Source organism: Alligator mississippiensis, chromosome 11 (assembly GCF_030867095.1).
Source record: "Alligator mississippiensis isolate rAllMis1 chromosome 11, rAllMis1, whole genome shotgun sequence".
In the NCBI taxonomy this organism is placed as follows: domain Eukaryota; kingdom Metazoa; phylum Chordata; order Crocodylia; family Alligatoridae; genus Alligator; species Alligator mississippiensis.
In genome coordinates this window covers 45,663,899-45,691,150 of record NC_081834.1, presented here as the reverse complement: position 1 = coordinate 45,691,150, position 27,252 = coordinate 45,663,899, and the positions used below count along the sequence as shown (strand labels likewise).

At 45.1% G+C, this 27,252-nt stretch overlaps 1 protein-coding gene across 7 annotated transcripts in view; it reads right to left on the bottom strand.

Moving 5' to 3' along the window:
• Positions 1 to 507: 507 nt before the first annotated feature.
• Positions 508 to 27,252, bottom strand: part of MYO9A (myosin IXA) — a 392,893-nt gene continuing 366,148 nt past the window's right edge. For all 7 annotated transcript variants that reach the window (XM_019499347.2, XM_059714929.1, XM_059714932.1 and 4 more), the window contains 12 exons: positions 26,295 to 26,483; positions 23,129 to 23,185; positions 21,980 to 22,091; positions 21,117 to 21,178; positions 19,219 to 19,411; positions 18,416 to 18,544; positions 16,813 to 16,918; positions 15,710 to 15,841; positions 13,430 to 13,553; positions 7,983 to 8,185; positions 6,451 to 6,593; positions 508 to 5,776 (listed from right to left, as the gene is read on the bottom strand). In XM_019499347.2, coding sequence (XP_019354892.1) covers positions 5,304 to 5,776; positions 6,451 to 6,593; positions 7,983 to 8,185; positions 13,430 to 13,553; positions 15,710 to 15,841; positions 16,813 to 16,918; positions 18,416 to 18,544; positions 19,219 to 19,411; positions 21,117 to 21,178; positions 21,980 to 22,091; positions 23,129 to 23,185; positions 26,295 to 26,483 — 1,923 coding nt within the window. In that variant the 3' untranslated portion in view covers positions 508 to 5,303. The remainder of the gene's footprint in view (positions 5,777 to 6,450; positions 6,594 to 7,982; positions 8,186 to 13,429; positions 13,554 to 15,709; positions 15,842 to 16,812; positions 16,919 to 18,415; positions 18,545 to 19,218; positions 19,412 to 21,116; positions 21,179 to 21,979; positions 22,092 to 23,128; positions 23,186 to 26,294; positions 26,484 to 27,252) is intronic.

Below are 27,252 nucleotides of genomic sequence, written 5' to 3'. Positions count from 1 at the left end.
CTTCAAAGTATGTGAACCTCAACATAACAGCCATCGGCCAACTCTACCAAGGACCAGTGCGACTATTACTGTTAAACTTGGGGAAAAAACTGTGTCTCCCCAAGGACGACTACCCCAGCTCTGAGTTCCAGCAAGATGCTTTTTCATTCTGGGAGCTCCAACACTGCCTATTCAAAGGAGACAGTGGCAACTTGTTGGGAAGCTCACAGGCTGTCTGCCCTGTAGGCAGCAGTCATCTGCATCTTCAGAATAAAGCAGGGCCGCATGGAGAGTCCAGGTTTCAACAACCCAGATACTTTAGGCACAGAGTGCTAGGACCTTACATAATGTCTTCAGTCCTGCACCCAATTCACAGAAGTTAAATCTGCCTGGGAGAAAAACCCAGACCTCCCTCACTTTACCTCTGAGCTGCTCTTCAGACCCTTACCCAACACTGGGAAGCTACTTGTTGTGGGAGTGTCAGTCTGCAGGGCTTGAAAGTAAGGTCCCCAAATCAGACAAAACATCTCAAGTGCTCTCATTCTTTATTTTTAATAGCTTTGTTCTTTAGTAAGCTAGGGGTTATTTGTTCATAAAGTCATTTTTGTACAGCCATACAGTATATATTTAAGAAATATTACACAAATTGCACTTTATACATATGACGGCCTCGTTCCAGAAGGAGAAAAATAACATTAATTAAAAAAAAATAAAGAGAACCTGCTGACAAGAAATTACAAAGTGCCAGTTGACTGCAGAATTGCACACAACCTGGCTCGGTGGGCACGATAAATCCTCTCTCCTTTATATAATTATTCACTCTTTAAACAGGTAAAATTTATAGAGAGTATGACACAGGATAATATATCCTTTTACAATACATACTTTATTTTTTTTTAATTTACACTCAGCATACTTATAAATTACTAAAAAAAATTCCATTAAAAATAATAATAATAATAATAATTATGCAGCCCAGGTCCTTTCCAGTGGTAAGTACATTCACTTGGTACAAGGAGTGGATCACAGCTGGAAACCTACTGCTTACCTACTGTACAAGAGGACTGGAAGACAGGCGTCAGGCTGAACATGGACGGGGAACGAAACAAAAACCTTGGTCTTCCCTGCGCCTGTGTTCAAAATAATTAAACAGCAACAAAAACAGAAAAACACAGTCTGGACCCACTCAAACCGGTTCACTGTCCCTCCCACTCAGAGACATGAGTAAAGAGAGAACAGGTGAAGGGGTTTCCGGCTGAAATGAATGCTCTTGCATCAGGAGAGGGGGAATCTAGGTGCAAGGAGTGTGTCTGAAGCCTAGGGCTATGGCCAAGACTTTTCATGAGCCTCTGGGGCAGACCAAAACGCCTGAAGTAGTGAGGTGGGGATGTGCTGATTTCTCTGTGTCTGCACCCCTTTCTAAGTCCTCTGAGAGGAAGATGACCACCACCCAACACAGACGCACACATACCCTTCCTCCCATCCTGACTGCAGCAGCCTCCATACCTACATGCAGACCTCCATACCCAACAGGAAAGACCTCTGGCATACAGGGTATACACACGAGGCTTTTGCACGGCTGGGTATTGAGTGTGGGATCTCAAGGTTAAATGACGAGGTTGCAATGAGTAGACCCTGAAGGGGGTGCCAACAAGTGCAGTGTGTCAAAGTGCCATTTTCCCTTCCCACCTTGACCTCTTGCTCTTGCAAAAACTCACAGTTCAATGGGAGATGGGGCAGGTTGGTGGGGAGCTAAAACCCTCAGAAGAAAACAAGCAGGCATAATCCCCTCTCAGAAACGAGCCAGCAGCCTATTTCTAAGAATTCCTGCTGGGGGAACCACTAAGGCAATGATTTTCCATCCCTCTCAGATAAGCGATTCCAAGTTACTGTAAAAATGGAACCTTTACTGATGACCCCAGCACATCTTCTGAGTCCCAGTATACCCGGCCAGGCGAACGGTGTGTGCATCTGCCCGGCATTCCAAGCCCCAGGCTTCTAGGGGCGCAGCAACAAGCAGGTTTGGAGCCTACTGTGCTGGTGCCAAACAGTTTGTGTTTGGACTTTTAAACATGAACAATTCTGCATGGAAGCCCCTGAAAGGGAGCAGCACGGGGCTGCTCAGAGCTTGCTTTTATGGAGCAACTTGCCTGGTTGCATCAGATACCAAAGTGCAGCAATGGGGAAAAAGTGTGTGCGTAAGTGGCCCAGTAACTGCTCCCTGGGACTGCTCAGGCTCATCTGACTGGACTTCCTTCTGACCCCCACATACTTGGAATTGGTAACTAAGCTCCAGTGGCAAACCAATCGTACCAGTAAGGAGAAATGAGGCAGGTAAAAGGACTCTACTCAACTCTCAGAGCCCAGGGTGAGCTCAAAGGGCTGACAGCCAAGGAGAAACAAATCTTCTTTACTTGTGAGCAGGTTAAATTTAGACTTAACCTGAACTGAGAAAACCGCTGACTTTTTTTCTTTAAACAGGGTAACCATTTCTTATCATAATCAGCTGCAAAGGGCCGATTTTCCATGCAATTCAGGGGGAGTCAGGCATGTAAGCCAGTACTTCTCATGCCCAGGTTAACCAGTCTGCATTTATTTTAAAACTGTACTCGGGTCTATTACTGTGCTGGGCATCATGCACTCAGTTCTGGTTGAAACAGCAGCAGACACAGTACGTTTGCTTTTCCGTCCTTGTATTAGCTGGCTTTTGAAGGATCTTGGGGCCCCATCATGTTTCCCTAATAACTTTCCACCTTCATGAACACACCCCACCTCAGAGGCTTCTTGATTGATCTGGGAAATCATTACAGACCTACAAACCTATCAAGGGTAGAGTGAACTTTGATGCGATTCCATCCAGAGAGGTCAGAACAGAAACCGCACATCCCTGCTGCAGCCCTGTGTTACCACCACTCCTGTACCATGACCTTCAGTTCCATTTTTCACCGCAAAGAATAAATAAATAAAGATCCCCCCCTAAGGAAATAGCACTTCAGAGGCAGGAGAGGAGGAATAAGCCTAGAATAGATCACTCCCTGCCAGCAAAGTCCAAGCAACGCATTAAACCTACTCCTAATACAGGCCCCTCAAGCACAGCAACACACCCCCAGGGTTTTTTTGCCCATATCAGAAGCCAGGCATGCAGTAACCAGAAGATCTGCAGGCTTGGGAAGGGCCATTTTTGAACTGAACCATGCAGTTGTTGAGTCGGGATGCAAAGCTGTGCTGTAATTCAGGTCAAGGAAGGCAAGGGGAGGGACAGCAGTTGCTGAGAGTTGCAGAACAGTCCAAATTCCACGTTCAGGAAGCAAGAAGAAAACATTACCCAACCAAACCATGAAACTCCCAGCACTGCTGCCCCTTTCCCTTGGGTGCAGGTGAGATAACAAGCTGTCAAGCACACATGCCTGTGTTGCTGTTCTAACACAGCTCAACTGTTGATCTGGAGGACCAAGACAGCTGTAACCACTGCCCTCAGTGGTACTCTGGGCCTCCCAGGCTGCATCTGTGTGCCTAAGGACACAGACTAGAATGTGTGCCGACAGGCTAGGACATCTACTTTTAAGTTATGAGTCAGTGAACAGGACTCAGTAACTAGTTGTATTACGGACAGTGCCTCTAAGCCTCACAACTCAGATTTTTGCAAGATTTAATAGCAACAACTGTGCTGGGGGCAACTCACGGGACGATGCAATGAGTGACCCGCCTAACACCAATGGATTATTTTTTACTACAGTCTCCACAGAAAGACACTGTGCCTCTTACTGTGGGAGATCTAACAGGACCTATTTAAAACAAACATTTCTCTCATGCTTGCCTGGATGGCAGGTGTCAGGTTTGCAGTGAGAGATGAAGACACTCAGGTCCCCGTGTGCTCTAAGGCTGCTAATCTCTCAGATGCTTGAAGACCAATGCACAGGAGCTTGATGACACAATGTGGCAAAAAAATGGCTGCTTTGCTTTCTCAGCTAGAGTGCTAGGTTCTAGGTCTACGGTACCGCCCCTCCTTCTGTCCTTCTCCTGGCAAATACATTCTACCTGGGGAAAAATATTTAAAAAAAACCCAAAAAACTATAAAAATTATATTTACAGTGAACTTCAGTAACCATAATATAAACAAAAATAGCTTCAAGTAGTCCTTGATTTTTTTTCCTTTCTTTTTTAATACTGATGGTCTGAGAAATAGAGAAGAAAGTTGGTTAGATCACATTTTTTTAAAAAAAGATTACTTTTGGCAGATATCCTTAACACTTCTCCATGCACTTGCTTTTACAATGCCATTAAAACAGTGAGGTTTTGGCCGCGCGAGTTTTGCCACGTGACAGACGTCCCTGTCCATTGGTGGAACTGTTAAGCTCAGGTGCCATTGTTCACTCGTTTGGTGTATAAAAGCAGGCAGCCCTAAGGGACTGTGAGGCTGCTGTAACATGCCAGATGTGTATTACCAACGATTCCTTTTGCTCATTAGAAACCCTGTTCTGTGCCTCAATCACAACAGGACTAGTTATGGCTATGCAAAATTCAGCACAACATTTTTGGCTTTACCTAACCAGGAGTCAAATTGGCATTGATTTTGTTCTGCTCTCTCATCACCAACAAAACAAACCAAAGTAAAAAATAAAATAAAAAATTACTCTTTTCATTGCAGGTTTACGTGGTGGGTGCTTTGAGACATGCTCCAATTGCTTGAATGGAAATGATAGCTTTTTATTATTATCACCTGACAACAACGTGGAGTGCATTATAAATAGCTCTGAACAAAGAATCAGTCTGTGGTTCCTTGTGAGGAGTGTATGCTTCTTCCCAGCGCAACAACACAAACCAAAAAGTCTGCAACTTTCACCAAGTGAGTCAAAACAGGCCCGGACCAACTCTTCCAACTCTGATATCCTGTGGGTGGCTTACGGCAGCTTCTCTTCCCGATGCCCGTTTCCTCGGTTCAGAATGGCAAAGGCAGGTGGGAAGCAAACCAGAACTCACCAGCAATTCTTCCCCCAGTTCCTCTTCTTTCGTTTCAAGTCACCAGTCAAAAAAAAAAACACCCAAAAAACTGATAGTTTTTGAATTCCAAATGATTAAAAACAGCTAAGGCCACTGCTGAAACTGTCCCCCAACAGACTTTTTTGTTAAGAGTTAGTCATCTCCTCCCTTTAGCGCTGGCAATGAAAGGCTGGAAGCCCAAGCAATTAGTGAGCAAATGTTTTGCATGGGCAACTGGCAGCAAGTCTACAACGGTGGTGGCAGCGGTGACGGTGAGGGGGAAGATGCCATAGGTGAGATGCTCACGCTTTTCTGCGATGATGGTGAGATTTCAGACAACTGGCTCACACCATGAACTCGTTGTTCCCAAAAAGAACCAATTGCTGGGTGCTGCTGCAGTCTGCTTCAGCGTTTCTTTTCCGGCCTGCCCCAGCTGCTCCCTCAGGGAGCTCTTTGGTTTTTTGGGGTGAGTTTTTCACATTCTTCAGTTTCTGCTTGCCTTTCTCGGGGTTGAACGTCCCTCTGCTGGTGAACTGGGGCCTGTCTTCCAGACCCCTGAGCTGCCCTGGTGACCCTTCAAGTCCAAGCCTCGTCTCTGTGGTGTCACCAGAAGACCCTGCACGATAGAAGGGTGGCTTGGAGTACATTTGGAATCGCTTCCTGGTCATGTGAGGTAAGCAAGAAGAAGTTGGAGACGAAGAAGAAACAGAAGAGTCTACTGAGTCCACAGAGTCTTGCTGCTTCCTCAGGTGCCTTCGCAACCTGCTTGAGGTTTCAGTCTTGACGGGCCTCAGCGAACTAAGTGCTAAACTTCTCTCTGACAGACAAAGATAGCAGGAGAATTGTAACTCAGCCATGTGCACTGCAGTGCGTTTCCACCTACCTCTTACTTCTGATTTTGGTGGATCTCTCAGGGGGACTTTGTCCGAGTCGAGTGGGAGAGACAGAAGCAACTGACTTAACTTCCCTGCTTACAGGTTAACATTCACAAAAGCATGCAGCACTTTTGAAAATGGGATTTAGGTGCTCACCCACAATAGGTATAGGGTATCTTAATAGACAGCCCCGTTATAGGCAGGAAATGGTTAAGTGACTTGAATTCATGTCCATCCTGAATTAAGCAGCAAAGCCAAGTCTACAGCCTGCTTCCCAGTCATGTGTATGAATGACGAGATATTTGACCTCAGTGACTGGGTTTCTTGGACATACAGAGTGAATGCCACCCTCTCCAATTCATACTTTAACTCATGCCAGAAACTGGGTTGCTCTGCTGTATGGGTAGGACGAGGGTAGTCTCAGTTTCACAGCGAGACAGCCTGCACTTGAATGACTGGGAGAACAGGCAGCACAGTCCAGTGGTGCAGGAGGAAGGGGCATCCTCAAATACCAATTCAAAAACCTACTATTGCCATGCGTGTCAGCAGGCCACATGCTATTGCCCTGACTATGTCTAGTAAGGAAATCTTTGGTCAATACAAAGACTACATTTACCTGATCGGTCAGAGATTGCTCCTTCAGAGTCAAAGTTCAAATTTTCAGAGCTATCGGCAGTGCCAATGGAAGCTTCAGACTCCAGGGTTTCATCGTCAGAGGCTCGGGGCTCCAGCGCAAGCATCTCAAAAGTCAGCTCCTCCCTACAGAAATAAAACACAGCCAGTCAGTTAGGGCAAGGGCAGAAAGAAAAGAAGCCAGCACCGAGAAAACGGAGGGAGAGAAAAGGAAAAAATCCAGCACTCTAAGGAGCCAGGCAAGCACCATGTCTGGAACAGAAAGCAATGGCAAATAATACTCAGAACCTAAACTCAATATAGTGGAGCTTGCCTTTCACACTTGGGCACAAAGAAGAGGGCAAAAAGGAAGAGAGACATCCACTTGTGGAACCTCCCTAATCACCTAAGTGTGTGCATAGGTCTCAAGCAAAAAGCTACTTCTCAGCTAAACAGGTCCTAAAGCTCCTCATCAGCCCCTTGTACCTTACCAGTGAAGTGAACAAGAAGCCACAGAGAGCTCAGGGCAGGCAGCCTGTGCTTGCAGTGACCTGTCCCAGCCTGAGCAAGACACACTGTATTGCTTAGACTGGGAGGTAACAAAGATGATGACCACTGCAAGATCTATCACAGTCTCCTGGCTGGCCTGAGAGGCCTATGGACCACCACTGAGGAAACTGGGATCTGTGGGGCCCTCACAGGACCTGAAGGCTGGCAAACCAGATAAGCCAAAGAATGGAGCAAACACCTCAACCCATGATGCAGATAAATGCTGATGCTTGTTGCTCCCCATGCCAAATGACATTCTTTCCCCCTCAAGGGGGCTGTTTCTTTCCCCCAGATTACTACTGGTCAGATACTAGCAGAGCAGCGAGACTACAGAACTTGCACATATCCACTGGTCCCCATACGACATATCCACTGGTCCCCAAAAGATGCAAAACAGGAGAGATGACCAGATGAAATCCTGAAGGAAGTAAATGTGAGAGTTCATCATTCTCCAGCTCTGCCAATTCCAAATACCTCAATTATACATCACAGGCACTGCTAGCAAGAACAGGTGATCCTATGACAGTTGGCACAGAGACAACTCCTTTCCTCCACTGCCAATGGACACCCAAACAGTGCCTATTCTAATGCCATGTCCAAAGATATTTCTCCAGCTACATAACTCAACTTTGATTTGATCTTTTATGACGCCTCCAAAATTAATTCCACAACCTTCCAGTACAAACCCGACTCAATCCTGACCTGCACTATCACTTGCAATTTCAGTGTTAAACATTCACACTGCACTGCTGACATTCCTTGCCCCTGGTAGTTGAGGCCAGAATGAAGTGGACGGTGCTAACTGCTGAAAGCATGCTGAGAAAACACTGGCCATCTGACAAACTGCTGTAGATACTGTCATGAGACCAAAAGCATTTTCACACGTAGTTCTGAGAAGATCTGAATTCAAGACTTCCCCCCCAACCCCATTTTAATCATCTCCTGCAGTACATGGCACCATTGCATCCTCTGTTCCATATGACTCACTTTTCCTTCTGCAAGCTTTCAATCTGTTCGGTCAGCACCCTCTCCTCCTGCTGCATGGCTGCCTGCTGCTGCTCTGTGACGTCCATCTCCATAGCCTCCTCACTGCTCACAGTCTCCTCTGGGACATCTGACACTGAGGGCAATCGTACTGCAACAGGAGAGGTCGGGCTTGTGTAGGTTCCACGTCTTATGCGACCTTTACCCTGTGAAACAACACATGTCAACGAACTCCATGCAGATCCTTTAAGACTTTTGAGACATTTTGTGGTACTCTTTAGGTTAGGACAGTGCTTTTCTCCCCACTGCCACCCCAACACCAAACATGGGAAAAACAGCAGCAGTAGGTCCCTGGCATATGTTCATGATACACAAATTACAGTGCATGTTAACTTCAAGGATAACTCAAGGTCAAGCTAGCTTGGGGGACATCACAGAAACGTTCTCAGTTTATTCAGAGGCAGAAGATGGGAATGAAGGCAATGTTCCTTATTAGCTACATGCAACCCAGATTTCATAGGTCAATTAAGGAAACAGCAGTACATAGTTTTGAAAGCTCAAGGTGTAAGATGGGAAGCTTCAGTCTGCCAAGTAGCAATGCCGGAGCATGGTGGGAACATCCTGACTGTTAACCACAAGGCACTGGCAGGCACAGTTCTAAACCATCCCATTCTTTGCAAAGGGACAGTCCCTCTGTTGCAAAGAGAACTGTATTGATACCATTGTCTGCCAGTTAGTATTCAGCTTTGGGGGTTACAGATTTGCTTTCTGTAACCAGCAGACATGAGGAAGCTTAAATGAAAGCAAATGGAAAAGCTGGCAACAAAGCTATGGTAGCAGTTGTAATCCTGACACTCCCTGGACAAAAGTAGTTCAGTATTAAAACAAGTAGTGGGCCAGCTATGAGCCTAAGTCACTTCTTGCACCAGGCAAAAAGACAGGGGTCTTTCTCAAGGGAGCAAATATGAGAGGAAATTTGGAGGGCATGGAAATGTTTTAAATATCCTTCAGAAATATGAACAACTACTAGATGGTGGATGGAGCATCATACAGCTCCAGCAGACTGTATACCCATCCAGCCATGATGTATGCAGAGTAAAAAGTTCAGGGCATTTAATATTTAAATGTACGACAGATCTGGGGAACAGCTAGCTGTTCACAAAGGAGGTTTTCCCCTAACAATACTATATGGGAGAAACTTTCCAAAACACTTAAGTGACTCAAGAGCTCGTCAGTGCTCTAACAGCAATGGTGATGCTTTGGGAAGTCCACCTTTGATTGATCTCTCTCTGCATCTCCAAAGCTTCAGAAGGGCCTTCCTGGACTCACTCAGTGAACTCATGTCATTGCTCCTCACTCATTATATCAACTACAACTTGATCAATGGCCCACTGTATAAGCAACACCAGCAACAGAAATGGTCTGTTAAATCTTCAGGGATTGTTAAACATTATTGTGGTACTTCTCATTTCTATTAGCATGGAATTCATTTGCCACTGTTGAGATCCCAGATGCTGTGATGCTGCCATTTTGCTTATGTGACAACGTGTGAAATTATGCCTGTTCTACCAGTATTGAAGCTCCAATCTATTGAAAAGGAACAAGCAGCCTACCCACACAATGGAACAAATATAATGTATGCGGAGCTCGCTTTCAATATCCCTTTCTAGGACCAGCTGCCTGGGTTTGCCTCCTGTGGCTGAGAGGTAACAGATTTCTGTGGACAGAGAAGAGACAAGAATCTCTTTTCTTTGCAGTTCCACATAATTATGCAAACGTTTATCAGAATTGGACTAATTTTGCATTTGCACAATTCGGACTCACAGAATTTAAGGTCAAAAGGGACCATTACATCATCCACCTTGATCTCCTGCATATCTTGGCCATTAATTTCCACAGGCTACCTCTGCCATGCAACCTCTCGGTGTAGAGGCACAACATATCTTTCAGAAACACAGCTGGTCTTGATTCAAAAACACTGAGAAATGGAGGATCCTTTACTCCCTTTGGGAGATCATTCCAATTGCCAAATGGGTCCTTTATCTCCAGTTTGAATTTATCTAGCTTAAGCTTCCAGCCACTTGTTCATATTATTTATACCTTTTCTTCTGCTAGATTAAGGGTCCCATTAGCACCTGGAACTTTCTCCCAGTGGAGCTGTTTGCACACTCTAATCAAGACACCTCTCAGTATTTGTTTTGATAAGTACACAAATTGAGCTCATTACGGCTCACTGCAAGGATTATGCTCTCTCTTTGGCTTTGAAAACAAAGAACACATTGCTTCCATCCTGCACGTGGGGAGAAGTATTGTTTTTTTCTCCAGGGCGAGTCACCCCAAATCTCAATAGGCGTGCCTACTAATGCACATAATCCTATTTTAATGCATATTAAAGTGTCACAAAACACTGCTCTTTAGTTAATGCACATAAAAATAGGCTATTGCGCCACTTCTTAGTACCTCACAGTGGAGGTACTAAATTTAATGCACATTACCTAAAGTGTATTAATGAATGTGTAGACATGCCCACTGAGCCCAGTCAGTCTGGGGGCATCCATAACATTTTGTGCCTTGTGTTTCTGGACTCTACAAAACTTACTGCCTGCATCACAACTCCAAGTCCTTTTCCAATGCACTACATGGGAAGAAATAAGGGCTTTTCTTTCTTTTCCTTATTGATACTTTTGGAGAAATAACGCTGCTGTAAAACAGAACATTTGGAGCTGAATGATTCAGCTATTCCCCCAAATAGGCCTAGCACCTGGCTGGAACCAGTTGAGAAGGGCAAAGGACACTGCTTGCTGTGTTCAAAACATTTCATAGGACAAGATGGGCTTGCACAAAAAAAAGACTCTGAATGAGAATGCTGCAGCACAGATACTAGCGCAATGGAAGGATTTGCTGAATGTATTGGGAAACATAAGAAAACAATGGCAGCACAGTCCAGATTATGATTTTCTAATCCATTGCCTGACTTTGGGCACTGCTAGGTTTAAAAGGGCATGGAGAAATTTGAGGTGGTGGAGTTGGTGTGAAATCAAATAAGTCATCTTTTACATTAAACTAAAGTCTGCTTTCCTTGTGCATCACAAAGTTGCAATAATACCATCCTCACAAACAAGTCAGGGACTGCACCAGAGGAGGCATTACTGCACTGGGACCCACCCAGCACGGGTGTAGACCAAGCGGCAAGAGTGGGTTGGGGTGTGGGACGAATGAGGAAAAGGAAGATTTAGATAGACCCATCAGTTCAAATCTGTGTGGAAAGAGCCAAGTCCTAAGCATGGTGGTGCATATGTGGCACGTTTAAGCAGTGGGTGTGGAGGAAAGTCCCAGCTCTCCTAGATGGCTTCTAGGGTGGGATCCCTCTGCTCTAGCCATGCTGCATTACCTTGGCAGTAATGCCTGAGGGGACAGTCCATCCGCTGTGGTAAGAAAGGATGACAGAGCTGAGGCAGCTGGTATGACTTGGGGATACAGCAGATAAACACACCCCATGCCCGAGCATGAGCAGGAGGAGAGGGAAGGGTGTTACATGAAGGAAAGGAGGGAAAAGACAGAGGACAAAGGAGGGACGGGAACTAGTAAGCAGAGGGAGGAAATGGGAAGAGGAGCACAGAAAAAAGGCTGACAAGGGCAAAGGCGACAGAAGCAGGAGCAGTGAGCTTGGTCGTGAGCTGTGAGCAGGAACCACCCATCACTAAGCAAGACTGGATCCCCCAGCTACTTTCATTTATTAGGGCTGAGCCCTCCCTGCTCTGATGTAAAGGTTTCTGCCATTTGCCAGTGCTAGGAGCAGTGGGCAGGACCTATGGCGCAGCAGGGAGAGACTGGCTAGAGACTGAGCACAAGAGCAGCCTTTGGAGGAGTGCACCAGCAGACACAAGTCACCAGCAGCAATCACCAAGTGCCACTGCTACTATGCAACATCAAATCCTACTCCTGCTATAATTGTTCTCCAGGTGCTCCCTCCAGAGTGAGAGAGATGGTCAGTCAGTCAGTGGAAAGGAGCTTGCATGGGAATGAATGGATGGGCAAAGTCACAAACAATGGCCAGCAGCGTGGTGCTTGAATGAGTCGAGTGTTACACACAATGAAGGGATGCAGCTGTCACGGAGTGCAATGCGATTAATACATACCGGGATTGAATTGCGGGTTATGCTCATAAATCTAACTGCAATTAGTACAGGTTTCTGGATTAGAGAGGACATGAAAAGGAAAGCAGAAGGTTAGAGTGCACATGCCATTGCCCCTTGAAAACTTCTAGCCATTGAACGTGATGAGAGTCGGCTTTCTGCTGCAGCAGCAACGACGCATGGCTGAGCCACAAGCTTTGCAAAGTAACTGTAGAAGCATCTGCTTGGAAGAACAAGCCATGGGGAGATACTGGGTTCTTAGAAGTGAAGAGTCTGAGTTGACTGGTCTGCCACAGAGCAATCTCTTTCCTGTTCTGTAAGCTGAACACAGCATACGTATGCGGCCTGCTGCTTGTTCAGCTTAGAGCAGAGAGGAACACAGGCCAGCTCAGACCTCACACTCTAGCTCACATTCATCAGCCCAGCGGGGAGCGTGAAAGCCAAGTAGGAAGCTGTTCTGAGCTCCTAGAAAGGCACTGGGGAAAAGACAACGACCCTTTACTGGGAGCTCATTTCAGCCCCCTGCACTGGAGGCAATATTAATGAAAGACCTTGCATACAGGGAGAATCAAAGGAAGGCCATGGGTTAGGGCAGCTTCCTCCAATTCCCCCACTGCTGTGTACGTGCAGAGGAGGGAAGCAAATGGAGGCCCGTAGCTGAGTGGGCTGTATTAGATGGCAGAGCACTGAGGCAGGGGAATTTAATGCTAGTGGGAGATGGTCATCAGCACAGCCAGCAAAGGGCTGATTAAACCCAGGAGAGTTCATCTGAATTTTCAAAAGATATCCTGAGAACGTAACAATGAACCCACAAGCTCCAGAGGGGATGTTTCTGTGGCAATTTCCTTCAGAGTTCCTGGCAGGCACCATTCCCATCTCCTATGGTGGGCTTTCAGAGCAAGGCTGAGGGTCAGTCTCTGTCAGCCTTGGGCATGGTGCTTTGGGAGGCATAAAGGTGTTATGGAGGCTGAAGTAAGCAGAAGATTAGAGGGGTTAGTTTAAGTGGAAAGGAGAGGAGAGAACAGAGGTGACTTGTCAGAACCAAGGACCTGTCTGTCAGTGCAGCAATATACATTTTCTTCTTGGCAACAGATTAATTGAATAAACCAAGTAAAACACAAAACAACCATGGGCCTAAAATCTATTCCCCTCCACCCAGACTTCTCTAGGAGCAAGGAAGCTAGGAAAACAATGGGGAAGAAGAAAATCACCCTCCTAAAAGAAAAGAAATGTCTGCTCTGGGGGAGGTGGGGGGAGATGAGTCCATCAAGAACAGAACCAGCATCCAGCACCATAACCACCTCTGCATCTTACCATCGATCTCCGGATCAAAGACAGCCTGCTCTTTGCTTTGTTCTCAGCAAACTCCAGGCTGTTGATGTCCTTGAGGCGGGCTCTGTATTTATTCATTTGCTCTACGACAATTAATTCCACACAGCTGCAAGAAAAGGAAAAGGAGCTAGGACTAAAGCAGTTACACTGGTCATAGAAGAGCAGGTGTTCTGTTCTGCCAGGAGGGGAAGGGACGTATCCTCCAATTTATAACCTCTGGCTCTACAACATGGTGGGCACCTACCTATGTGCCCGATGCCTGCTAATTATCATGCATCAGAGCAGACTTGATTAAGGTCTGCTGGAGCGTGCTAATTAGCACACTACAGCAGCCTCAGCATCTCGTGTATTCAGCATCCCTGCACTTCAAAATAGGAGCAGGGGTGCTTTAACAAAAGCTCGTTGAATTAGCTTTAGTTGAAGTGCCCATGCCGCCATTCTGAAGGACAGGATGCTGAATACATGAGACGCTGCAGGTGCTTTAGAGTGGCTCCTGAGAGCTGCTCTAATAAAAGTGCCCCCCACACTGCCACCCTGGAGCATGTATAAAGATGCCCTGGTTGTCCAAACATCAGGCCTGCAAGGCTCGATCTAGCCTGTGGAGCTGCTCCATCTGGCCTACCAGGCTACCAAAAGCTGGGGCATGGCTACGGAGGGGCATGGCGTGCTGCAGTATTTGGGGCATCTGGGCCCCACCGGGCACGTCTGTCAGCAACAGGAGGGCAAGCGAAGGTTGTGCTATGCTCCCCGTCACCACGGCCAGCCTCACAATCTGGCTCGGGAGGAGCCCCATTGTCCAGAACCAGCCTGGGGCTAAGGGTGAATCTGACACCCCTGCTCTACAGACTGAAAATGAGCCATGTGGTAGAACTGCTCCAAATGGACTAAAGGAACAAGGAGAAGAACACTCCCATTCCCTCCAGTTACATCAGAGAAACTGGGCTCCTCTTGGAAAAGAAAACACAGAAGCCCAACAAGCTCCAAAAGAAGGCTTAGAGAATGGCTATTTTGGATGTGCTGTTCTATCTGCCAGTAGCAACGTGCCAACACCTACATAGGTACTCGTTTGCTTTTGAGCTGGAGACACAGTAGCATGGCAAGGATGTTGACCTGGTGTCAGAGGCAGCTTTTTTAATATTATTTCCTGGCAGAAATCTTTTATTAGCAAAAAGATTAAAGGTACTCTGATGTAACTAGAATCTAAGAGTTCAATTACAAAGACACTCCTATAATAAATGTACAGAAAAGTGATTCAAATCGACTTTAACCATTATATGCAGAAAAATTGCTTTTTAGTAGAAAAATTTATAGATATGACACAAGGAGCAACCATTGGGTCATTTAGTCTCACCTCCTATATAGCTCTGATGACAGGATTACACCACGTGAGTCCTTCCCCGCCTCCCCCCTCGGTTTGATACCTATGCCACTCCCATTTCCATAATACTTGTGCACCTCTGCCTTTACATAGGTGCCCTTAACTTAACTGCTGAACACACAAACAGATCCTTGCAAAAAATCCTGCAAAAACATCCTCCACAGCATGATACCATCTCATTTACAATTACCATGAGTTACTAGTTAGCCACATCTTAGTCCATTTAATGTAAATTGTGCTGAACCTATACAGCACTATTTAAAAAAAAAATCAGACCAATATGTGGTAATATTTAAAATGCCTTACAAAAATCTATAAGTATATGATGATAACAACACAATTACCTTTGTCAATACAACATGAGGCCAAAGATCAATATAATTACATTTGACCAGTCCAATTTCCCATAAAACAACGTTGACTGGAATTTACTGTGACTGCCTTAACTCTTTACTGAGTATGCTCCCTGCCAGCTTTTCCTTGATTTTGGCTAGGACTGATATAAGGCTAACTGCCCTACGCAGGCTCTCTTGCTTACCCTTTTGAACTCCTGTCCCTACTTAGCTTCTTTCAAATTTAGCGTGGCAAGATTTGTTTGGAGTGCTTTGGCAAATTCTTTTTAAAGTTCTTGAGTGCAAAGTATCTAGTTCTACAGATATTAAAGGTTTTAACACTAGTTAGTGCTGCTTTACATATCTCCTTGCTAACTCCTGACACAGTGTATTTTCTTAAGGCAATTTTATTTGCAGAACAGTAATGTGTTCTTTGCTACTGTTGTAGTGCATATTAAAATGCATTATTCAGGAACCATCTCAGTGTGTTGGTGGTGCCTCATTAGAGCAGGAAATGTGGATAACTCTGTAGTTACAATTGTGAATCCTTACGTGGTTGTTTTACTGATGTCCTGAACGCTCTGCAGTGGGTCAGTGGTATCAGGACAGCGGAGAATACAGGGAGCAAATACAATGGCCAGAGCATTCGCTGACATCCGATTAGTATCTTCCTGCAGGGCAATTCTAAACAGTAACAAAAAACAAGGAAGGCAGCGTTAAAGGCAGTGGCAGGAAACATCTGGGTAGAGATGGAATGATAACAAATTCCAAATTCAGAGACAGCAGCAAATGGAGCATTGGACAGATGCATGCAATCTGTGGGCCACCAGAAGCTCTCCCAACGTCATGTAACTTCAATGTAATGTAAAGAGCTCCAAATTATTATCTTTGGTAGGGAAAGACACTAACAAGCAATGCTAAAAATATGTGAATGTTGTACCATTCAGTGGAGCAAAGATAAATACAACAGACACTGAACTCTCCTTAAACCATTCAGTGATGCTCTCTAGGAAATCTTTTGCTGTGCATTTCCAAAAGGAAACTGAGATCAGGTATGCTTATTATAATAACGGCTGCTTAGTTCTCATCTATGCCTCAGGGACAGAGCAGTTAGTCTCATAACATCTACCTGGAGGGATCTTAGGTGGACATGATGTAGTGGGAATCTTTACAGCCTCCAATACCATGGACAGAGGCTAAGCCAGATGCAGTCTTACTCATAGAAAGACTTCACATTTGATCCCTGGGGTCTCACTAGTCAAGCTAAAAGATGCAACGTGCAGCCACACTGGGAAGGATTATAGCATGCCTCAGGGGAGACACAGGATCGCATTAATTTAACCTGGGAAGTGTAGTAGTTAAGTATGCAACACTGTTGCTATAATCAACAAGGCTCTTTGCTAAAGAGAGCTCTTGGGCTAAGCTACTGAAACCCATTTCAGAATTTACAGTGTCCCCTTGTAACATCTCTCATTTTTTTCCTACCAAAAGTACTAGGACTGCATCAGTCCAAGACAGGATGCTCCTACCCATGCAGTATATTTTACTGTTCCACTAAATACCCCACTGCACTACTCAGGGAGCAAGATGCTACTTTGGTAAGAAATGTAGGAGAGCACCTAGAGGACTGATCACCTACCATGACAGTCCCTTACCTCACAAGGTGAAAGACGAGGCGTTCCAGGGTGTTGAGGTGGGTCCGAGAGAGCTGATCGATGACAGAGTACACACCTCGGATGGTTTCCTTCCTCTCCTGCAGGCCTGGAAAGAGAGCACACAGTTACAGCGACTTCCCCTCAGTTTCTCCTGCCATCTTCACTTGTGAAGGAGTTTGCTCTGATCAGTACGTGGGAAGCAAGCAACAGGCCAGTGGACACAGACAAGGATAACATCTCTCGTCTCCCTTTCCTGGCTGTACAAAAAGACCTCATGGCAGATTCCATTTCTTGGCTGCGCTCTCCTCTGCTACAAGTACCCTATGAGCGAGCTAAAACGTGAGCATACGGAAGGTCTCTTTCCTAAATGGATTCCAAAAGAGTTATGAAGTGAACAACAGTGCTGGGTAGCAGGTGGCACTGCAACACCAACGCTTCATAGAAACTGTTTTTAGTATCCAGAACAAAGACTGGGTTTCTGGTTACTCCATCATAGATGGAGATAAATCTTGAACTGAGAAATCTTCAGAGAATTTTAATGAAAAACTTCCAGGTGTAAGACACACAAAATATGTTTGCTTCCTGCTTGTCATGACTACAGCAGTGATGCATTTTAAATAAAACCATTTTTATTCACTTTGGCGAGTCAACTATGATGCATTTACCAATGGGTTTGATGCTTCCTGCTACTCCAGGGCTGGGCGATTATTTGGACTGGAGGCCCATTTAACAAGTTTTGGTGAGCTGTCAAGGGCTGCATGGGCAGCCCTGCCCCTTGAGAGTTGCCTCACCCCCAATCGCGATCTTGAGATAGGAAGTCCTGCCCCTAATGCATGACCTTTGCCACAGGAAGTCCAACCCTTTCTCTGCCCCGCCCTCCGCCCTCCTGGGAATACTCCTTTCAGGAGGGGGGGGGTTTGCCATCTCAGAACCAGAAAAAAACCAAGTCATACACTAAAAGGCAAATGCTGACTATAACATACTTTAATTTTATTACAAAAACTATTTTTGTCATGATTTGTGTTTGAGTACTGTATACAGAGGTGACTGCAAAATTACTCAAAAATAAAGTCTTAGTTTTGTATACTGGGGGGTGTGGTTGTGGGGGGAAGAGAGGGGTGTATGGTGGGGTGTGGTTGCGGGGGGGAGGAGAGGGGTGTATGGTGGGGTGTGGTTGCAGGGGGGGAGGAGAGGGGTGTATGGTGGGGTGTGGTTGCGGGCGGGGGGGAAAGAGGGGTGTATGGTGGGGTGTAGAAGGACGCCAAAGCAAGCGGGACACTGAAGAAGCTGAGCAGGTCCCTTGGCAGCTGCAGCTGCAGCAGTCCCACCTGGAAGATGCACACTGGCTGGGCCGGGCTCTTCTGCCCACGTGGGTGGAAGCAAGGTGTGATAAAGTACGTTGGCGGGGGGGGTGTATGTATACATGGGCGCCTCACGCCCACCCTTGTGGGAGGAAGGGCTGGGTAGGGTGCAATTAGTTGGTGGGTGCTGTGGCCCAGATGAAAGTGCCTGGTGGACTAGATTTGGCCTGCCGGCTGTATTTTGCCTGGCCATGCACTACTTTCTGCTACCAGTCTTTTAGATTAGCCTAGACATTCCTTACCCATAGCTCGCAGGAATTCCTCATAGAGTTCGAAGGTCATGAGAGGATTAGGCAAATCTCTCAGCCACTGTTTGAACACGCTGGCAATGACGTGAATGTTGTAGTCATCTAGATTCACGTTGTCAATATCTATTCACAAAAAGAAGTGAGAGTGGGTGGAATGGAAAGAATTCAAAGAAAATAATCCCATATAATCAGCTTTGAGACATAGGACAAGCCAATGTTTTCATATTGGTGCAATAACCAATGCTAGTGCAAATACTGACATAAAAGAAAAAAATTTTAATCCAACACCATACATCATGCAGTAGCCACCAGGAAAGCCCTGGCTTCTGGTTTGTACTTTGGGCTCCTATACATGTACAGGGAGGCTGCTCCAACGCACTGTCATTACAATGAATAGAGTCTGCTGGGGCACGGAAATTACCACTCCAGCAGACCACAGTCACGTGTATCAGCATCCTCGCACTGAAAAATGGCAGTGGGGGTGCTTTAAATAAAGCTCATGCGACAAGCTTTAGTTAAAGTGCCCCCACCGCCATTTTTCAGTGTGGAGACACTGATGCAACATGATGCTCTGGGCACTTTAATTAGCATGGCTCTCAGAGCTGCCCTAATTAAAGTGCCTCCCCCCTTGCCTCCCAGAGGACATCTATAAATGCCCTTTGTGTCTAAACCTTGGTTAACAAAAGCCAGAATGTATGCTGTCCCCTTTGAAACAGCCTGAAGCCATTTCAGAGACAGCTTTCTGCTGCAGGATCAGGAGTACCCTTGGTTCCCCCACTGATCCTCTTGCACTCTACCTGTGTCAAGCCCTTGGCGGAGCTCCTTGATTTTATTGGTGGAGCCAGACTTCCGATAAATGCCTTCGGTGTACAGCCCATGCATTTCAATGTAGTTGATGAGCTTCTCTACCACTACTGGCACCGCTCGCTCTTCACTGGTCAGCCGGGAGAGCTCAACCCCAAATTGTCGCGAGGAAAGTTCTGGATCGTACTAACATGAGGAAAGAAGGTGGAGTTTTAATTCAGTGGAAAAAGCATCAAGGCAATGCTCCTCAACTCCAGGGTATCTTGGGTCCGATAAACCACCATCCAAAGACAGGTCATCTTTTTAACCCAAATTCCAGAGGGTCTCAATGAATTCATCCAATAAATCTAACTTAAGGCAAAGGAAGAGAGCTGAGGCTTGCACATGGTGTTTCTGATATATGATACCACTCTTATAGTGTTGCATGCATCTTCCTGATTTTATAAGCAGAATTGAGTTACTTTACCTGGTTTTTAAGCATTGTGTCCTTGTATCTGACACCTAATCATGTTATTTACTAATGACAACTGATGCCTTAACTAAGTACTAGCTGTACAACTAGGAAAACAATGGGGCTGTCCTAAGTCTATGGGCTCATCAGTATAGGCATGCTGGTTTGGCTGCAGCTGAGTGGTTTACAGCCAGAAAGGTAGCAAGCAAGAAATGAAAACATTCAGTCCAAAGAAACCCTTCTAGAATACAACAGCTACTTGGTGTAAGTTCATTTTCAGAACACTAGAGAAGAAACAGGAACCAATTTGCCTAGTTAATCTTTAGTATTTGAAGTAGGGTGACCATATGTCCCATTTTGGATGGGACAGTCCTGGATTTTGTAGGGCATTCCAGTGTCCCAGCTGGTTGATAAGAATTCAGGTAACAGTGGGGCTGGGGCCAGGGCTCAGATACCTGTGCACAACGAGCTGGGATAGCGGAGTGGGGCAGGGTGGGACAGCACAGAGGTCTGCACCTGGTTCCTTCCCCTGTTCCCAGAGGCTGGACCTGGCTGGGAGCCTCTCCTGTGCAGTGACCCCCAGGGTGCACTACTTGTGTGTGCAGCCACATAGCACTTCCCCCCCACTGCCAGCAGCCTTCTGCCCTGCTGCTGCAGCCACTCCTGAGGCCTGGGCTGTGCATGAGAGCTCTGGGCAGCTGCTGGTGGTGGTGTGGGAAGCATCCTGTGGCTGTGCAGCACAGGCTGGCAGAGTTATTATTGTAGAGACACAGGACACACGCTGTCAGTGTGATGGGAAACATAACTGAAAAATTCTCTCAAAGCAAATGCATTTGAACAGCCATTCAAGATTTAACAAAAAAGGATCTAGATCCTTTTGCACAGACATCCAGCTATACCCAGAAAATGTATCATCACTCCAGGCTAACACACAAAGTCTCCTTTGTACATTTTCACTGGCTGCAAGAAAATTAAGTAAGATAAAAGAAACAAGGTTCACTTGCTAACAAAGATCTTACATGCAAAGGCAAAAAAGCAGTATCACAGGGTGGGGAATATAACAGCAGCAGATATCCATGGCCTTAGGTAGGCTTCTGGTACAATCTATTCCAAAATGTGCATTACAAAAGTCAGATCTGCCGAATTCGAGTGACAGTTATAGTTTGAATTCCCCTAAAATGCTGTTAAATGAGGCAAGCTCCTACTACTGGCAAGAATACTAATGGCTCAGGGAGCAGACAACTGGTGCAGCAGGTGCTGCATGAAAACATTACAGCCCTGCAGTTGACTGAAGGAGTGAGCTCATCTCTGCAGCTAAGACGCACATGAGCATGCAACCTGGTATTCCACTAGGGTCACCCGCTCCTTAACACCCTAATTAAAACTGAGATCAAGGAGGTAAAGGTATCTAGCCCAACAGGTGGAATGAGCTGGTCTTACCTTTTTGGAGCACTTGGTTGTAGTTTTAAGACAGCACTTCTTGTGACAAGCATACTTACATACTGCAATAATGAAAAACAATGCTGAGTATTTCACACCTTCAAATCTCTCCACAGCCAATACTTCTCTGACTACAGTGGCTTTACTAGCTTGTCAGGAGTTACTGGACAGTATGAGCTTTACAACCTTTTGACTGACATTTTTGTCCCTAATTTTAATGTCAGGTCTCAAAAGTGCACAGAGCCTTCATGAATGAAAACAAACACTTTTATTTGAAACCCCCCCCACCAAAACTGAAAGACTGGGAACATTTATAAGTCTGGTGGATCAGTTCAGAAGATATGCTGTGCATTTAGATATTCAGCCCTTTCTTTCTGATCAAAGAGCCACCAGGAAAATTAGCACAATCTGTCCTAAAATTGGACCATTTCCTGGGCTCAATCACCTCAAATGTAATTCTTCTAAATTGAATGAATCCGTCTTGGGCATAAACAGGCATTAGAAATTTGGCAGGATCAGACCAGGTGACTATAGCTCGGATCTTATTTCCTTCTCATATTTTTCTCGCTCATCTTACTGTCTCTGTAAAAGGCTAAATAAAATTATCTTGCCTGGGTTCGAGACTCGGCAATAGACTTACAGTGCCATGAGAGAGACTCAGGTATAGTTCTGACAAGTGGCCTCTCTCTTCTGCCCACCCACCACTGGTTGATGTCAGGAGCCCCTAGTTGGGTCCCAAATTCCTGTCCTGATGGCTGCAGAGTGCGTGGGTAGGGAGAGCAAAACAATAGTGGGCATCCTTAGGAGCACAGAAGGCATCCCCAGGAAGCAAACCCAAGAAAGGCTGAACAGTCTGTGCTCACATTTACAAACAGAAGCTCTGTCCATTATCCAGATCAAGGAGGAGCAGTACTCGCAGTAAGTGGGAATGCTGTACTGGGTTGCCTTAAAGATGTGACCATTATGTTCTTCTACCTGCAAAAAAAATAAAATAAAAAAGGAGGGTAAAAGATTCAGAAACAAAAGGGAAACAGACAGAGGTACAGCAAACTGGTTTAAATCGAGGGTACAGAAGACTGAACAACTGATGTCAATATCCAAGGATCCTGAAATCAAGTATTATAATATAATTATACATCGACAGGGCCCCCCCCCCCCCATGTGTAGTCAAGCCAATGCAACTTTTACCTTGTTTCATTCAGGGCTAAAGTTACAATGCTTTAGTGCATCTGTACTGCTACAGGAGCATGCAGACATAACAGTTAAAGCCTAACTATAGATGGGTACTCCTAAGCAACAGCTCACTTTCTGCTTTTAAAGAATTTAAAAGTTATGTTTTTTGTCCACAGCCCAAGTGAAGCAGTCAAACATCAAACTTTGACAGTTGCTGGCTCTTCCTGGGGAGGAATGAATTCATGAGAGACCTTCTTAGCTAGAGATTTTCATAAAGAAGTGCATGCTTTTCTTTAAACATTGTATTTTTTATCTGCTACCAGCAAAGGAACTTGGAATTAGACTGAACTAAACTCAAAGACAATGAGAGACACATACAAAGGTGAGACTAGTTCATTTAGTTAGCCTAGTGCATATCTAGCAGGCTTCTTCCTTTGGGATTTGCATTTACTAAGGTACAATGCTCATATCTACCCGCTGAGACTGCCTTCACCACAGTTCCTTTATCAGTCATTCAAATGTGCAGACTTCAGTTCTTTAAAACTTAGGCCCCTGCTACGTTACATATATTACACAATTAATGGGTTAATCGCGCAATAAGTTTAGACTAGCCACTTGCGCAAAGTAATCATCATACAACTAACTGATTAATCGCATAATAAAGTTAGACCTGCTACACGGGCAAAGTAATTATCACACAATAAAAATGGTTGTTCGGCTATAAAAAGAGCCAACCAGCTATAAAGTTAGTGTTTGAAAATGTGTAACAACTCTAGAACTGGTTTCTATCCAGCTTTCATTTGAACGTGCAGCCCTAAAGTTTAGAGACTGCAACTTACCACATCTGCTTCTTTTTTCCTTCTCTTTTTTCTCTCCGTTTTTGGCACCTGTAAGGGCTAAAAAGAGATTTAAGAGGCTATAATTAAAGCAGAGACTAACAGTTTCACTTCAAAGTCTGCTAAGTTCTCAAATTTCTCCTCTTCCTTCTCTTTACCCTGAACGACACATTCAGGCCCAGTGATACTTAATGTAATTCATGCTGATAAAAATGAAGGGCTCTCTGGAGTCAGGCAGAAGCAGCACTCCCACGCTGCACTATCAAGCCTCTGTCATGCCAGTCTTCAGCATCCCTATAAGCTCTATCACCGCACCTCAGTCCAGTCCTGCAGCTCGCTCAGACATTTCAAGTCCTAGCACATCTGTCCAGTTCTGCCTGTGCACCTTTGTCTTCTAGGCAAATGCATTATAGGTAAAAAATTAAATAAGAAGCAGGAGCCACAATCCCATTTCCAAAAATCAGCGAGAATAAGTTGCCCATTATCAAAAGCCTGTGCTTTGCCTGAGAGCCCCAAGAATTGAAAAACCATCCCAGCAAACTCAGATTGTGGGTAGCAGGCAAATACAACATGACAGCAGAGACAGCTATGGCCAATATGTGCACTGACTCAAGGGACATTTGTACACGACACATTTTATGCCCTTTCTTGTGATGGAATGGCGTGACTGTTTGCACAAGTGGGTTTTCAGGATGTTTTAAAAGGCTCTCTGGTGCATTAAACTAAAACTCCTCGGATGAAGTTTAGTTTGGCTCACCATGAATGAAAGTGTCGCATCCATGGATTCATTGTGTGCAAACACAAAGGCACTCAAGGATGTGTAATGAGCCTCTTTGTCCACCAGATGGTGGTGTGACTTTTTTTGCAGTTCACCTGTTCCAATTGCTGCTGCTTTCAAATTGCTACTGCTTTTTTTTTTCCTTGTGCCATGTGAAAGCCCCCTGCTCCCACAGCTGTGGCAGGGTACAAGGTGGGCGGCCCTGGCTGGGGGACAGCGGGGACTGTCCCACTCTCCTTCAGTGCCAGCTGGGGACTGGACTTAATTCATTTGAAAACCTAGTATATACAAACACTTATGTGACACTCCAAAGCTTAATTCATTCAAAAGCCTAATACGTGCAAACACTGATGCGATGCTCCAAAATAAACAAGTTTAAATTTTATAAACCTATTTAATTTAATGAGGATTAAACCCTGTGATGTGTACAGGCACCCAAGAGTTCCTGGCCAGCAGAGGTTGATGGCTATGGTTGCTTTCCCTGCAACAGCAACAACTTGCGACTTCCAGCCTGGCTTTAGATCCAGTAGTTGTTTGCCCTGCAAGGATGAAGAAGCAGGCAGCAGGAAGCCTGCATGTGTGAATGGCAATACAGAGGGCCCAGGACATGAATATTGCAGGTTCTGACTGCTCCGCAGCCCTCTGTATGTTGCCCTGCTGTTCTGTAGCCAGAACAGTCACCTCTTCCCTGCTCCATTCTCTGAAGAGGCTTTACAGCAGCAGCCATGGCTGAGCCATGGGTTGTGTAATCAATTAAATTCTTCTTCCCTTTACTTTCAAAGGAGTGTTCATATTCTGCCCTCTTACTGGGTTCATCTCATATTGGCTTAGATGAAACTTTTCATTTTCAAATCCTGCAAGACTTAAAGCAGCAATGCTAAAATGAGGAGGGAAAGACCCTGAGAGAAGATCTTTATTAGATAAATTTTAATGCTAAGTTAAAATGTTTATATGTATATAACAAAATCAGAGAACAACAAATCACAGTGATGCATCAGTGTAACTGTTTACAGCTGGCTAGACAGTTTGGTTCAAGCAGTGAATAAGATAACAAGTGGAACCCAAGAGTACCCTGAGGTGCAAGTTGGAGACCTTTCTAAAACAATAACCCTCTTCATACGATCCTACCTCCATTACTTCTGCTATCTGACCTAACACATTAAGTGGACATGTGTCCAGTATCCATCAATAAGAAGAAAAAAGAAAATTTGCAGCTAGAGTAAAAAAGAGAAATAAAAAGAAAAAGGAAGAGGACCCCCTCCCCCTGTTATACTTATCACCTTATTACCCATTTTATTTTAAATCATCTAGGATACCTCAAATCTGTTCTAAACTTCCCCATGTCTTAAAAACCTAATATACTTGCTTTTACCATTTTAACCAAGGGCTCTTATTCAACCGAACGCTTTAGCTTCACTAAAATCTGTCTATACGTCATTTGGTTTAAAGTTTCGCTTAAGTCTGAAGTTAAGTAAAATGTAAAACTGTCTTAAACTTTGGGCAACAGCTGGGCAGGTGGTCACCGGGACAGGACAAAGAAGCAGAATGGAGAAAATATATTTAATATGAAGGCACAAGTGACCAGAGCAACAGGTATAGAAGATTGTCTGCCTGTTCTGGTGAATTCTGTGATATGTTACTTCGCCTTCTCCCATCCTTGGAAGATGAAAAGAATCTTAGATTCACTAGAATGTGCCCAAGTCTCCAGTCCACTCACATTGGTAAAAACTTGTCCCTGGAGACATTTTCTACACATTGCCAAATGAAGAACTGCTGAGACAAAGCACAATGCCCATTTTTACTGGGAGCTAACTCCCAGCTTTGCTGTGATGGGGAAGTCTAGTTTTTTTAAACTCAGGGGAAAAAGCATCAGTGAGCTAATTTTCTTGTGCTCTGAACGTTCATGAGCCTCCATTTTAGCATGTTTGCTGCATCATGTCCTGGACATCCCCACTTCCAACAGCTGGTTGTTCACCTTTCTTCTGACGTCTCTGGAAATGACATCTTTTCCATTATAAAAATGAGACAGAATTATTCCAAGTGAATTGTACTTGTCATCAGCCAGGATGTTGTCAGTGCAGCTCAAATCCTTACTAAGATGCATTGCATTAATGAATAATCTAGCAGGAGGGAGCAGTGGAGATACTGGATAGGTTCCAGAACTCATCAGTGACCTGTTAGCCTAAGCAGGCACAGAAATGGGTGCCAAAGCTAAACAAATGCTGATTTTACTGAACAAGAGGAGGCAAACCTACACTGGTGGAGTGGTTAAAGAAAAGAAGGTTCTTGCCACATTTGCAGCATCATGCCAGAGTGATGCAGTTTATGAATCTGCCTGTCCCCATCTCAGTAAGGAGAAAGAAAACCTGGCAGTCCAGGTGCTATATTTACCTTCACAGCAGCATAATCCAGAGGCTTGTATTCTATCATATATTCATCCAGAAATACTTTAAAGGTATTGACCCAGACTTTGACAGGCGATTCACTCCAGTCCCTCTGTTCAAGCCTCATGGTCTTTTCCAGAATTTGCTCGAACAAGGCATACAGGTCTTTATACCGGATGCTTTTCCCGTCGTCCATCTTTTAAGGAAACAAAATGAGGAGGAAAAAGAACTTTTATACACAACACTTTTCTATGTTGCCTCATAACTGCTACTGCATCCTGACTGGCATTCTTGTGCTTTCAGTGGAGGGGTTGGATGTTTTATAGGACATATTTTAGAGCTCTGAGAAGTAAATGGCCATGTCTTGTAAAGTACAATGTGAATTTAGACAAACACTTGAAGGGCAGAGTTTTCCAGAATACACCCAGTTGTCACCAGTTCGATGGAAGCCACATTGTGCTGTACCCTAGCACAGAAGATCACAGGTCTATAGGGTGGCTTGCTGGTCTAGGGGTATGAGTCTCGCTTTGGGTGCAAGAAGTCCTGGGTTCAAATCCCAGATGAGCCCAAATTTTTAGGAGGGGAACTGGGTGCCCAAGATGAGTGGTCAATCCTTAAGGAGATGATACTCAGAGCCCAAGGGGTGACAAGCCCAAAGAGAATCAAAGGGGGCAAGAGTGCTAAAAAGCCACCTTGGCTCACCAGGGGCATTCAGGAATGCCTGAAAGCCAGGGCTATCACCACAGAGGAGTATACCTCCATTGCTCGGGGCTGTTAGGAAAGCTAAGGCAGAGATAGAACTAGGGCTTGCATCAAGGATCAAGGACAACAAAAAGTCCTTTTTTAAATACATGGGGAGTATGAAGAAGGCACCAGGTAATCTGGGGCCCCTGCAGGATACGCTAGGCAATCTAGTGGTCACACCAGAGGAAAAAGCAGACCTTTTTAACAATTTCTTTGCCTCC